Below are 12,519 nucleotides of genomic sequence, written 5' to 3' on the forward strand. Positions count from 1 at the left end.
AGAAAAAAAAAAAAAAAAAAAAAACCAAACCAGTGAGACTGATCATCACAGGTAGGAAAAAAAAGGGGGGCACAGTTAAAACAATCTTAATCATATTCTGAAAATATCTCAAAAGCCAGAACAGACATAATGATGTGGTTTTGAAAGCATAACTTTTTAAAGATGATCTTCTTGAATCTTACTATAATATAAAATAGTGTTTGCCCAAACTTTTATCAGTGGGAAAGAGGATACAAATTTTAGAAAACAAACATTTGATTTACTTTGAAACTTTTAAACATTTGCATTGTTACAACTGGAAGAAAAATAGTTATCACTGATTCAACGTAAACTACATCTAAGCACTTTATGCATTTTAATTATTCAATTCTCCCAATAACTCTAGGAAGCTAAACCAATTACACAGATGGAAAGGCTGAAGCAAGAGGTGTTATTTGCCTGATGGCACATAATTAATAAAAGGAGGAGCCAGTATTTCAACTCAGGCAGTCTGGTCCAAGAACTACACTCTTGACTAATTTCCCTCATTCTTGAATGAATAGTCCATGTGGGGAGGAAAAAATACCTGATACTTTAAACATTAAATGAAACAAAACAAACCTTAGTCTGGTTTTGATTTACAAATGCTCCTGTATTAATAACGGGAAGTTCTGATAGGTGTCCTATATACAAGAGTAATCCATGAAGCTCATCAATCAACACTGAGGGAAGTTGTGCCTCCAAAGTCTGGTAGGGATGGACAGGACCATGACTTTGAGCATTTTGTACTTGCAGGGACCTAAAACACGATGAGATACAATAAGCAATTAGAGTCTGGATAAATTTGCACTCAGAAATTCATGCATTATTCATATTACTCATCTGACAGCCTACCTGAAAATGAAGACTTTAACATAATGAAGAAATGTTATGCACTGCTGCCTAATATTGGCTGCTTTGCAATGTAGGGTTGATATCTTCCCTAAAACCAAAATAGATAATGTTAATCATTGTTTAAATAATCAGTGGGCAGTGACAAAAAAAATTGTGAGCCATATAAGTAGCAATTCTCTAGCTTTTCATTTTTTCAACTGACTCCTATATGGTGCTTACCATCCCCCACCCCCCCATACTGCTCTTAGTAAGGTCACCAGTGAAATCATGTTGTCCAATCTAATGGGCACCACTTGTGCTCAATTAACTTGCCCTTATAGGAGCATTCACTACACCTGGCTTCAGTGATGTCACATGCTGCCAGTCTTCTTTCTTCCTCACTTACCTATAATTCTCATCATGTTTTCTCTGCTTTTGTTTTCTGGTTTACTCATTTGCCCTAGAGTGGTTCTGAGTGTTTTGCACATAGTAACCACCCAGATAATTTTTGCTAATTTTTGCTGTTTTAAATGTTGAAGTGAGGGAAAGATGGCATGGGTTGAGAGAGATAGGAATAAGTCATTTGGGGCCTTACAAGTCATTATAAGGAGTTTTGATTTCATTGAAATACAGTAGATGGCCTTTCATTGGGTTTTGATCTAGGAGGAACAGGAATTGATATACATTTAAAGCAGATTTTGTACACAGATTATAGAGGGGCAAAGGAGGATGTGTTAAGAGCCCTATAGCAGTAATTCATGAGATCATAGGAAAATGGATAGGCTGAAGGTATATTTTGGTCATAAACCTACTGGGAATCCAATGGATGATATGAGTTTAAAGGAAATGAAAGAATCAAGAATGAGATATAGGCAACTGTTAGCACCATGTAATGAGTGGAGAAAACATGGGCAGTGTGAACTGGTTTTGGAAGACATAACAGATGTACTCTTTGCACTATCTAAGCAATCCAAGGACAGATGTCAGGCAGTTTGACATGCAAGGCCTGGAGTGCAAAGGAGAGGTCTGGAATGTAGGTAAACCTTTTGGAGTTATCATTTAGAAATAAAGGAACTGATGAGATTGTACATGTAGGAAAAGATGTACAGAGAGCAGACTCAAACTGAGACCTGAGGAGACTGATTATTCGTAGTAAACCTGAGGGAGGAGGAGCTGGTAAAGGAGAGGCAGGAGAAGGGGGGAAAAAACTTACTATAGGCAACAAATTATCACCCATATTAAACATAAGGCAAAATTTATTTTGAAATTTGTATTCAAATGAGCAAATGTGGACACTATTTTGGCAAAACAGGAGCATAAGCATAAAGATACTGTCCATATATCTACATACCAAACAGTGCAGTGCACTTTTATAGCTTAATTATACTTCGCTTACAAAAGTCATATGATCCCCCAGTGTCACAATTCTCAGCCCGTAAAGGAAGCACTCTCTTAAAAACAACTGCTGTGGGCTTCCCTGGTGATGCAGTGGTTTGGCGCAGTGCTTCAGAATCTGCCTGCCAATGCAGGGGACACGGATTTGAGTCCTGGTCTGGGAAGATCCCACATGCCGTGGAGTAACTAAGCCCATGCACCACAACTACTGAGCCTGCGCCCAGAGGCCACAACTACTGAAGCCCGAGCACCTAGAGCCCATGCTCCGCCACAAGAGAAGCCACCACAATGAGAAGCCCACGCACCACAATGAAGAGTAACCCCTGCTCACCACAACTAAAGAAAGCCCACGTGCAGCAACAAAGACCCAATGCAGACAAAAATAAACAAATTAATTAAAAAAAAAAAAAACTGCTGTGAACTGCTGCATCCAGCCACGATGGAGTAAAAGGAATCAGAATTACCCAGCTCCCACCTTAAACTAGAAAACCAAAAAAAGTAAAATAATTTTCAGGCATTGGACAAAGGCAACACAAGACTGCTATCCCAGAGAGAAGTCCTAAGATTGCACCAGCTTCCCACCTAGAGACAGTTTATAGGCTGCAGCACAGGGAGAGAGAATTCAGAGCCCAAATCACTGAGTCAAAGAGACATGAGATCTGAGTTTAGGGTAGTCTAAATTTGCAGGGTAAAAGTACCAAAGAAGAAAGAAAGCTACACAAAATAAAGAGCCCTAGGGCTTCCCTGGTGACACAGTGGTTGAGAGTCCGCCTCCCGATGCAGGGGACACGGGTTCATGCCCCAGTCCGGGAAGATCCCACATGCCATGAAGTGGCTAGGCCCGTGAGCCATGGCTGCTGAGTCTGCGCGTCTGGAGCCTGTGCTCCGCAACAGGAGAGGCCACAACAGTGAGAGGCCCACATACCTCAAAAAAAAAAAAAAAAAAAAAATAATGTTTGTATATTCTCTCTTTGTTTAGATGCCTCACTGGGTCCCCTTTGAGTCTTTGACTAAGTACTGATCTGTAGGCCAGAGAAAAATACCAGAAAACAATTCCCAACAAAACTTACTCAGTTCAAGTTCCCACCACCAAGAATGAAAAAAAAAAAAAAAAAACACCACAAAGAATCCTCAGAAGCCTTACTAGAGCTAAATTAACATTAGACTAAAGGTTACTTTTTAAAAGTCCTAACAAAATATACAACAAGCCTCAAAAAGATCCCATGGATTACAAGTACTCAACAGTAAGCCAGAACAAAATTCAACACTAGTTTTAGGAATACAAGAAAATTCAGAAAGCAGCAATGTAAAATCTATAATGTCCATCACACAATAAAAAATTACTAGATGTTCAAAAGAGCAGAAAAATATATCATAAAACTAGAAGAAAAATCAACCAATACAAACAGACCCAGAAATGACAATGATGAAAGAATCTGCAGTCAATGAAGCTAAAAACAGTGGAAGGCATAAAAAAAAATCCAAACGAAATGCCTAGGGACAAAAAAAATACAATATCTGAAAAAGGGGTAACATCAACAGCTATATTTAATAACAGGTATCAGTAAAAAATAACATTATGTATGCTATTCTGCCTCAACAGGAAAGCAATCCAGGGAGTAAAATCAACAGGAGAACAAGAACCATATGCACTTCAGTAAGTGATCCTACATAAGGGCTTTCTGGGGAGGGTTGAGGGCCAAGGGTTTACATGAGTTTATTAACAAAGCCCTGACACAGCTGCATGGCAGGAGTAAGCTTATGCAGGGATAGTCTTTAATACTGCTAACCTGCCCAACAAATCTGTCAGTAAGTTTTTTAAGTAATAACACCAGCCAGAATGTCAGTGTAACAAGTAACCATTTCAACAAATAGTCCATTGTAGTAATTTTAGGTCAGTAAGTGCTTTTCAAAGAATAATCTTGCTCAATAAATACCTTCCACAAACCCAATTTAATTAAGTCACTCTATATAGTAAAGGTATTTTTGCTGTTTCCACTACAATCTTATAGACACTCCCCAGGAGTTTCAAAATAAAATTCTGGGTCTTTGGCATTGCTTACAAAGACACCTATGATTGCATCCCTTCCAAAAATTAACCACTCACACACACTTGAGTCCAACCATACGTAATTATTACTTACTACCTGCTCCCTGAACTTTTATGTTTTTATATACCTCAATGTCTTTGTCTATACAGTTGTTTCTACCTGGAACTCATCCTATCCCCAAAACTTCTCCAAAATCTTTTGCCTGGCTAATTCTTCCTCATCCTTGAAGACCCAGATCTGCCATCACTCAGTGATGGGCACATAAACGGATAAAGCCCTTGGCTCCTGTAGCAGCTTTTGCATGCCTCTGTTACTACACTCTTCCATTTACCATGCTGACTATGCTTGTTTATCTCTTACTCAACTGCAAACTCTTCAGCAGCATAATTTTCCTCTTTGATTCATCAGCACCTTGCACAGTACCTGGCATGAAGCAGGGACCCAGGTGATAATGAAACAGTAATACCCAACATTTACTGAGGACAAACTAACAAAACAAATAAAACAGCCCTGACAGCTGATAACAATTAGGCCACGATGTTCCCTACTGAAATTAAACAGTTGTCATACAATATCAAAAATAATCACACAAGATCACTCCATGATTATGGTGAAACAAGAAAAACACAAAACCTCTCTGTAATCATGTCTGACACAGAAACAAGGCACTACACAACCACACAAAAACAAACAAAATACAGAAACAGACTACCCTCCTCTTCCAGCTAAAATGACTATTGCTTCATTACAAATTAGAATCTTCCCTTGCCTCCTTCCGTGTGCCCCACCTTCTGGAGAAAAATTAAAAATTAACTTAGTCATCAAATTCCTCCTGCCTCTTAACAGCATCAAATCCAGAATAAAGCCATAGCCCCCTTAAACTCTACCCCAAATCAGCCAGCGCAAGCGCATACCCTGTCAAAAGCCCCTCCCTACTTCCTCTTACTGAGAAGCCCCAACTGTTCCTTATGATGTATATCTCCCCCTTGCTTCCTAAGCTAATAAACCCTTCAAAGGTGGGTTCCAAGTGATCTTTCGTTGCTGGGCATCACTAATAACAGATACTAGGCTAAGCACCTAACACACATTAAATGTCATTGAGTCCTCACAAGAACTCAATGGTGGGAACTATTATGTAGTGTGAGACCCACAATTAGCAGGGTTAGAACCCAGGCTGACCACAGAGTCATGATTCTAAATACTACACTGTACCAGAACTGTTAGAAAGGAGAAGCAGCTAGCCTGAACTAAAACACACTGCCCTTCAATTCCCTTCACTACTTTAACTATACCAATTCCCCCACAAATCAGTAATCCATTAAATGTTAAAAACAAACAGGGACTTCCCTGGTGGCACAGTGGTTAAGAATCCGCCTGCCGATGCAGGGAACACAGGTTCAAGCCCTGGTCCGGGAGGATCATACATGCCGTGGAGCAACTAGGGCCGTGTGCCACAACTACTGAGCCTGCACTCTAGAGCCCGCAAGCCACAACTACGGAGTCCAAGTACCACAAGTACTGAAGCCCGGGCACCTAGAGCCCGTGCTCCACAAGAAGCCTCTGCAATGAGAAGCCTGCACATTGCAACAAAGAGTAGCTCCCGCTCACTGCAACTAGAGAAAGCCCGCGCGCAGCTACAAAGACCAAATGCAGCCAAAAATAAGAATAAATAAAATTAAAAATTTAAAAAAGAGAAAGCAGAAAAACAAGAAAGACAGCATGAGGTCCAGCACTTTCTATTTCTCTAAGTTCTCCAGACCACTCCCCACCCCCAAAGCAAGTTACTAATTCACTTCAAAGATGTTTAGCCTTAATTTTACTTGCAGATTTGGAAAAATACTATAAATTTCATCTACAAACAAAATTTAAGTGTCATACTTTTTCTGAACACTAAATATAACTGCATCCTGAACTTCTGAACTATCACTTCCTTCATGTTATTATGATAGCCCAATGACACATCATAGACCCATGTACAATTCACTGTAAGGGAGCACCATTTCTTTTTGCCATTAAACATACTTAAAACTTACCAAAATCACAGTTGGCCTGTAATAAGGTTTCCAAGTTGTAGAGCTGTTGCCTAATTTTAAAAATGTAAGGTGAGAATTAGTTTTAGAATAGTTTAAAGCATGCAACAATTACACAGTATTTCCAAATCTTTTACACAGCTTTAATGCCTCTCATTCGTGAATAATGTTTAACACTTCATGAATGTTTATTACTGTCAGCTTCAGGTAGTAAAGACTCTGAGAGAAAATAAAACATGTCTTTGACCTCCCAAAAAGATCTACTAACAGCTACATTTATCTCAAAAATTATATAAAATATCACAGATTTCCCCATCAAGAAGATACTGTTTATATCTTTAAGAAGTTTAAGATGGTTATATAAAACATCCTAGGTTAACAGTTGTATAATGAAATGTTAAATTGTATCATATAGTTACACAATAGGAGTTCTGAAGAGGAATAGAATATGTAATGTAGACTAATCAGGGGAAGTTTTAACTTACGATGTTCCACCTTAATTTCTGAGAATAATCTTCTCTTGTCATTCTTCCTAGTTGCCTTTCAGCTCCTTAAAGATTGAGCCACATTCATAACCTATGTCCTGGGTAAGACTCAACTCATTCTATAATGTTTAGGATTATATAGAATCACTCATACAGCCTATTTTCCCAGTAAAACACATAATATGGCACAGGTTCCATGGGATGAGGGTGAGAGGAGAAATCCCGCCAACTTTCCATTTTCATTTAAATGTACCATGTATACATTCTTCTTCTAATTATATAAGTTTCAAGTATACAGCACTATAATTCCACATCTGTGTACACTACAACATGATCACCACCACAAGTCTAATTACTATCCATCACCATACAGTTGACTCCCTTCACCTTTTTCACCCACCTACTAAACCCCTTCCCCTCTGGTAACCACTGATCTATTCTCTGTAACTAAGAGTTTGTTTTTGTTTTATTTTGTTTGTTCATTTACTTTATTTAGATTCCATGTATGAGTAAAATCATATAGTATTTGTCTTTCTCTGACTTATTTCACTAAGTATAATACCCTCAAGGTCCATCCATGTTACTGCAAATGGCAGGATTTCACTCATTTTTAAGTCTGAATGGTATTCCATTCTGTGTGTATATATGTGTGTGTATATAAATATTTAAAATTCCTTCATCCATTCATCCATTGAAGGACACTTAGGTTGTTTCCATATCTTCATATCCTGACTGTTAAAAATAATGCTGCAATGAACACAGGGGGTGAATATATCTTTTCAAATTAGTGTTTCTATGCCCTTCAGATAAATACCCAGAAGTGGAATAGCTGGGTCAGGTAGCTCTATTCTTAACTTTTTGAAGAACCTCCACACTGTTTTCCATAGTGACTGCACCAATTACACTCCCACCAACAGGGCATGAGGATTCCCTTTTCTTCACATCTTCGTTTGTTATTTCTCGTCTTTTTGATAACAGCCATTCTAATAGGTGTGAGGTGACATCTCACTGTGGTTTTGATTTGCATTCCCTTAATGGTCATGTTGAACATCTTCTCATATATGCCTGTTGGTAATCTTCAAGTATTCTTTGGAAAAATATATGTTCAGATCCTCTGCCCATTTTTTAATCAGATTTGTTGTTATTGTTGTTGCTGTTGAGCTATATGAATTCTTTATATATTTTGGATATTAACCCCTTATATTAACCAAATATATGATTTACAAATTATTTTCTCCCATTCAGTAGGTTGCCTTTTCACTTTGATGATGGTTTCCTCTGCTGTGAGTACCTTTTTAGTTCGATGTAGTCACATTTGTTTATCTTTTCTTGTTTCCCTTGCTTTTGGACTTAGAGCCACAAAAATATTGCTAAGACTGATGTCAATGAGGTTACTGCCTATATTTTCTTCTATACATTTTATGGTTTCAGGTCTTATATTCAAGCTTTTAATGCAACTTGAGTTAATTTTTGTGTATGATGTAAGACAGTGGTCTAGTTTCATTCTTTTGCCTATGGCTGTCCAATTTTCCCAACACCATTTATCGAAGACTGCCCTTTGTTGTATGTTCTTTGCTCCTTTTCCATAAATTAATTGTCCCTATATGTGTGGGTTTTTCTGGGCCCTCAATTCTGTTGCATTCACCTATGTGTCTGTTTTTATGCCAATAACATACTATTTGTTTACTATACCTTTCTAATACAGTTTGAAATCAGAAAGTGTGATGTCTCTTAGCTTTGCTCTTGTTTCTCAGGATTGTTTTGGCATCTTTTGTGGTTCCATATAAATTTTAGAATTACCATGTATACATTCTTTTTTTTTTTTTTTTTTTTTTTTTGCAACTACATACAAAATTTGTTTAAACCACAAAACAAAAACAAAAGATAATCAATGGGAAAATATCCACAATTCACATCACAAAGAGCTCATTTCTGTAATACTTAAAATGCTTATACAAATCAACGAGAAAATGCTCAATGAACCAATAGAAAAATGGGCAGAAGAGATGAACAGAGTTGACAAAGAACAAATGACCTTTAACTTTATGAAAATATACAAATTGAAAATACACTGAAATATCATTTCTCATGTATCAGACTGGCAAAAATCCATAAGTTTTACATTAACATATTATGTTGGCAAGGCTGTGAGGAAACTGGTACTCTCATACCTTTCTCATGAGAGTATATACTGGCACCCCTGTGGAGGACCCTTATCTATCATATTATATATCTATTTTAATTATTATTGCATATACTTTTTAACCTAGCAATTCTACTTTGGATAATCTATTCTACAGATATATTTTATGCTTGGAAAATGACATGTGTACAGATAATTTATTTCAGTATTGTTTTTAATAGCAAAAGACTGGAAACCAACCAAATGCTCATCAATAGGAGACTAGTTAAATAAAGTATGGTAAATCCATACAATGGAATACTATATCTCTGTTTTATAAAAAGTCAGTGTGAAAGATCTCAATGTACTGAGATTGAGAAAACTCCAAAATGTACTACTACTAAGTGAAGAAAAACAAGTTGCAAAACAATTCACCTAATAGTCTACCTTTTGTGGAAAAGGGGAGAGGGGAGTAGATGTCATATCTGTTTGATGAGCATAAAGAGCATAAAGAGCATAAAGAGCATAAAGAGCATAAAGAGCATAAAGAGCATAAAGAGCATAAAGAGCATAAAGAGCATAAAGAGCATAAAGAGCATAAAGAGCATAAAGAGCATAAAGAGCATAAAGAGCATAAAGAGCATAAAGAGCATAAAGAGCATAAAGAGCATAAAGAAACTCTCAAAGAATAGATAAGAAACTAAGACAATTGATATCCACACCTTGTTTATTTGAATAAAACAATAACTTAATAATGAAAAAAGTGCTGTGTCTTCATCATTTTGCATTCTCTGTCAATTTAATTCTCCTGGGAAATTCCTTATTTATTCATTTAAACATACAACATATTAAAATTCACCACAAAATTGTGGAACTGTTTTCTATCCCTAGTGAGAATGGAATAGAAGAGTTAATCTGATAAGCATATATTATATGCATTTTTTTGTTCTTGTTGTTATTTTTTTAATTTTTTTTAATTTTTTAATTTATTCGAGGAAGGTCGCGAAATCTGCGGGCCACTGCGCCACCAGGGAAGCCCCCATGTATACATTCTTAATGTATTTTGGGCTAATAATTTGCCTTTAATAAGTGACTCCAAATCTAAAATCTGAATTATGGAGTGGGTTTTAAATAATAATGAATTATTATTTCAATTTCGTTAATTGTGATTATGAGGTAATGTTTATGTTTAAAAAATAAGTTCATATTTTTAAGAGATACATACTGACGTAATTAAGGGTGAGATGACATGATGCCTGGAATTTGCTTAACAAACACTTAAGCCAAGAGTAGAGGGATAAGGACAGATGAAGGAAATGTGATAAACCCTTGATGTTTATCGTAACTGAGGGAGGGTATATGGAGGTTCGTTATACTATTCTCTCTACATACATCTGTGTATGTTTGAAAAGTTTTATTAAAAATATTTTTAATGCTGTCCAGGTTAATCATATTTCTATTACATATTCTATTATAGTCTGAAAAATATATTGGGAAGTCTGAGTTCATTCTCTAAAGATTACTGAAATATTATAACTATTAAGCAACTAGATTTTATTTTTCTTCCAAAATTATGGTATAGTTCAAAGCCTAAAATATTTGTCTTCAATATATGATGTCAAATACAGAAGAATAAAAATTCTGAAAATCACTAAAAAAGAACTCATTAAAACCATTACTCCATCAAACATTATTGCTTAATTGTTGGTACTGATAAGATAATCAAGTAAGCAGCAATCACAATTCTACAGGTGCTTTTGTAATATCAGTATTAGAAACTACCCAGCAATGTAACTTAAAACTGAAAAGCATCTACACTCAATGGCAGTTTTAAAATAAAAGACAAAACATACCTCAAGAGATGAAAGAGAACTCTAGATGAATTCACTAATGCTGTTTCAGTAACCCACTGAATGCCAAATATTTCCACTGTATCCTCTTCAAAATTAGTTGGTAAAGGATCAAGATTCAAAATCAGTCTGAAATGAAACTCTGATTTAATCTCATAAAAAGTATGCTATATCCCATACTATAGCATGAGTTTCTTTTTGACATTATATGAATCCATGTTACACATGACATATCAACAATGATGTTATAAAGTAAGGAAGTGCCCTGGTACCTTATATCTCAGTAATAGTACAACTGGACTGTATTAAGAATTCAACCCTATACTGTGATAAAAGAAAAAAAGTTTAACTAAAGAGCAATATAATTTGAGGGAAAAATGTGGAAAGGGGTCTAGGGAACATACTTTCACCTGTCTTCAACTGTGGTCTTCAGTTGTAGAATTTCACCCTTTGAGGGGACATTTAATTTTTAAGACAGTTAAAAGGTATTCTGAGCCATGTCTAAAGAAGGGCATAATCAAGTTGAATAATATCGTTTAAGGTCTCAAAGAAGGTACAACTATAATAATCAACAAAAATGGTTTCCTTTCTGACTGAAATTGCCTCAGCAGGTATTTCCAAAATATTTCAGCAACAGCAGTTTTACTGCAATATGTGTATACACATGTCCAAGACAAGAGCTTTGAAGATAACATTCCTGTGAACTTACACAATCTGGAGCATTTATTAGAAAGTTTAAAAAAAAATAAGTCTATAAGATTTCTATATGTTTAAATATACAGAGTGAGAAGACACTGGGGCAACAAAAAATGTGCATGTCTTAATTATTGAGATGCTTCAGAATATTATCTCATGTTTTAGAAGGAAATGGGACTTCAAAAAGCCCAGGTAGTTCAGAATTCAAGTAAATTAGTGCCCGGCTCCTTACTCCAAAGCTGAGGCAGCAGTGAGGTCAAAGAACATCAGGTAACGAGAAAGTTCTCCTTGCAAAAATCTTTCAGGTGTGCTCTAACCAGGAAACCAACAGAGCTAATAGCTTGCATCTGTGTGATATACTAAGCCGATTTACAAGAACATTGCCTGATGAACATTAAAGTTTAATGGACTTAAGTCATAATTAAATAACATTCCTAAACAGACTGATAAAAAATCTGAATAGGGAAAAACAAAGTTTCCGACTTTTTACCTACCGCTTAAGAGCTCCGCTGGAAAGGTAGGACTCTCCAGAAAAATGTTTTCCTCCTCCTCTGTTGTCAAAATCACACGAAAAGCAGGGGGGTTTACACCATTCTGTCTGCAGCTCCAGCTCCAAGCTGTCGGTCAGGAACGTCGACGCAGCGGGACAGTTATCCATGTTTACTTCATGTCCTGAAATGTTTGGGGTTCATTATGATTATCATTAAGGGCTCCAAAGAAGTTGTGATGAGATTCCTGTAGGTGGGGAGGGCCGAGACAATGGGGGTGACCTCAGAAAGTTCCCCAAAAGCCGCCACCACCCCGCACAAAGGAAAAAAACGAAACGCCAAATCCTCAACAACTCTCCCCCCACGGACTCCCCCAGATCAAGGCTGTCAGAACTTAGAATGCATCCCCGACCGGCTGTGGCAGTAACTTAAAATCCCCTCTACGTCAGACCCTGCAGCCCAGGGCAGGGTAAAGAAGAAAAAAATGTTAGCAGGACAGATCTAGCTGCACTTCCAGTGCCCGCCTTGATCTGCGTCCTCCGCTACGTTA

General features: G+C 36.9%; 1 protein-coding gene across 1 annotated transcript in view; it reads right to left on the bottom strand.

Annotated features, from left to right (window-relative positions):
• Positions 1-12,216, bottom strand: part of MMS22L (MMS22 like, DNA repair protein) — a 143,451-nt gene extending 131,235 nt beyond the window's left edge. The window contains exons 1-5 of the mRNA XM_007467195.1: positions 11,976-12,216; positions 10,789-10,914; positions 6,332-6,381; positions 874-961; positions 601-778 (exon numbers count right to left, since the gene is read on the bottom strand). Coding sequence (XP_007467257.1) covers positions 601-778; positions 874-961; positions 6,332-6,381; positions 10,789-10,914; positions 11,976-12,139 — 606 coding nt within the window. The 5' untranslated portion in view covers positions 12,140-12,216. The remainder of the gene's footprint in view (positions 1-600; positions 779-873; positions 962-6,331; positions 6,382-10,788; positions 10,915-11,975) is intronic.
• Between the last annotated feature and the right edge of the window lie 303 nt (positions 12,217-12,519).

Source organism: Lipotes vexillifer, unplaced genomic scaffold (genome assembly GCF_000442215.2).
Source record: "Lipotes vexillifer unplaced genomic scaffold, Lipotes_vexillifer_v1.1 scaffold185, whole genome shotgun sequence".
NCBI classification, from domain to species: domain Eukaryota; kingdom Metazoa; phylum Chordata; class Mammalia; order Artiodactyla; family Lipotidae; genus Lipotes; species Lipotes vexillifer.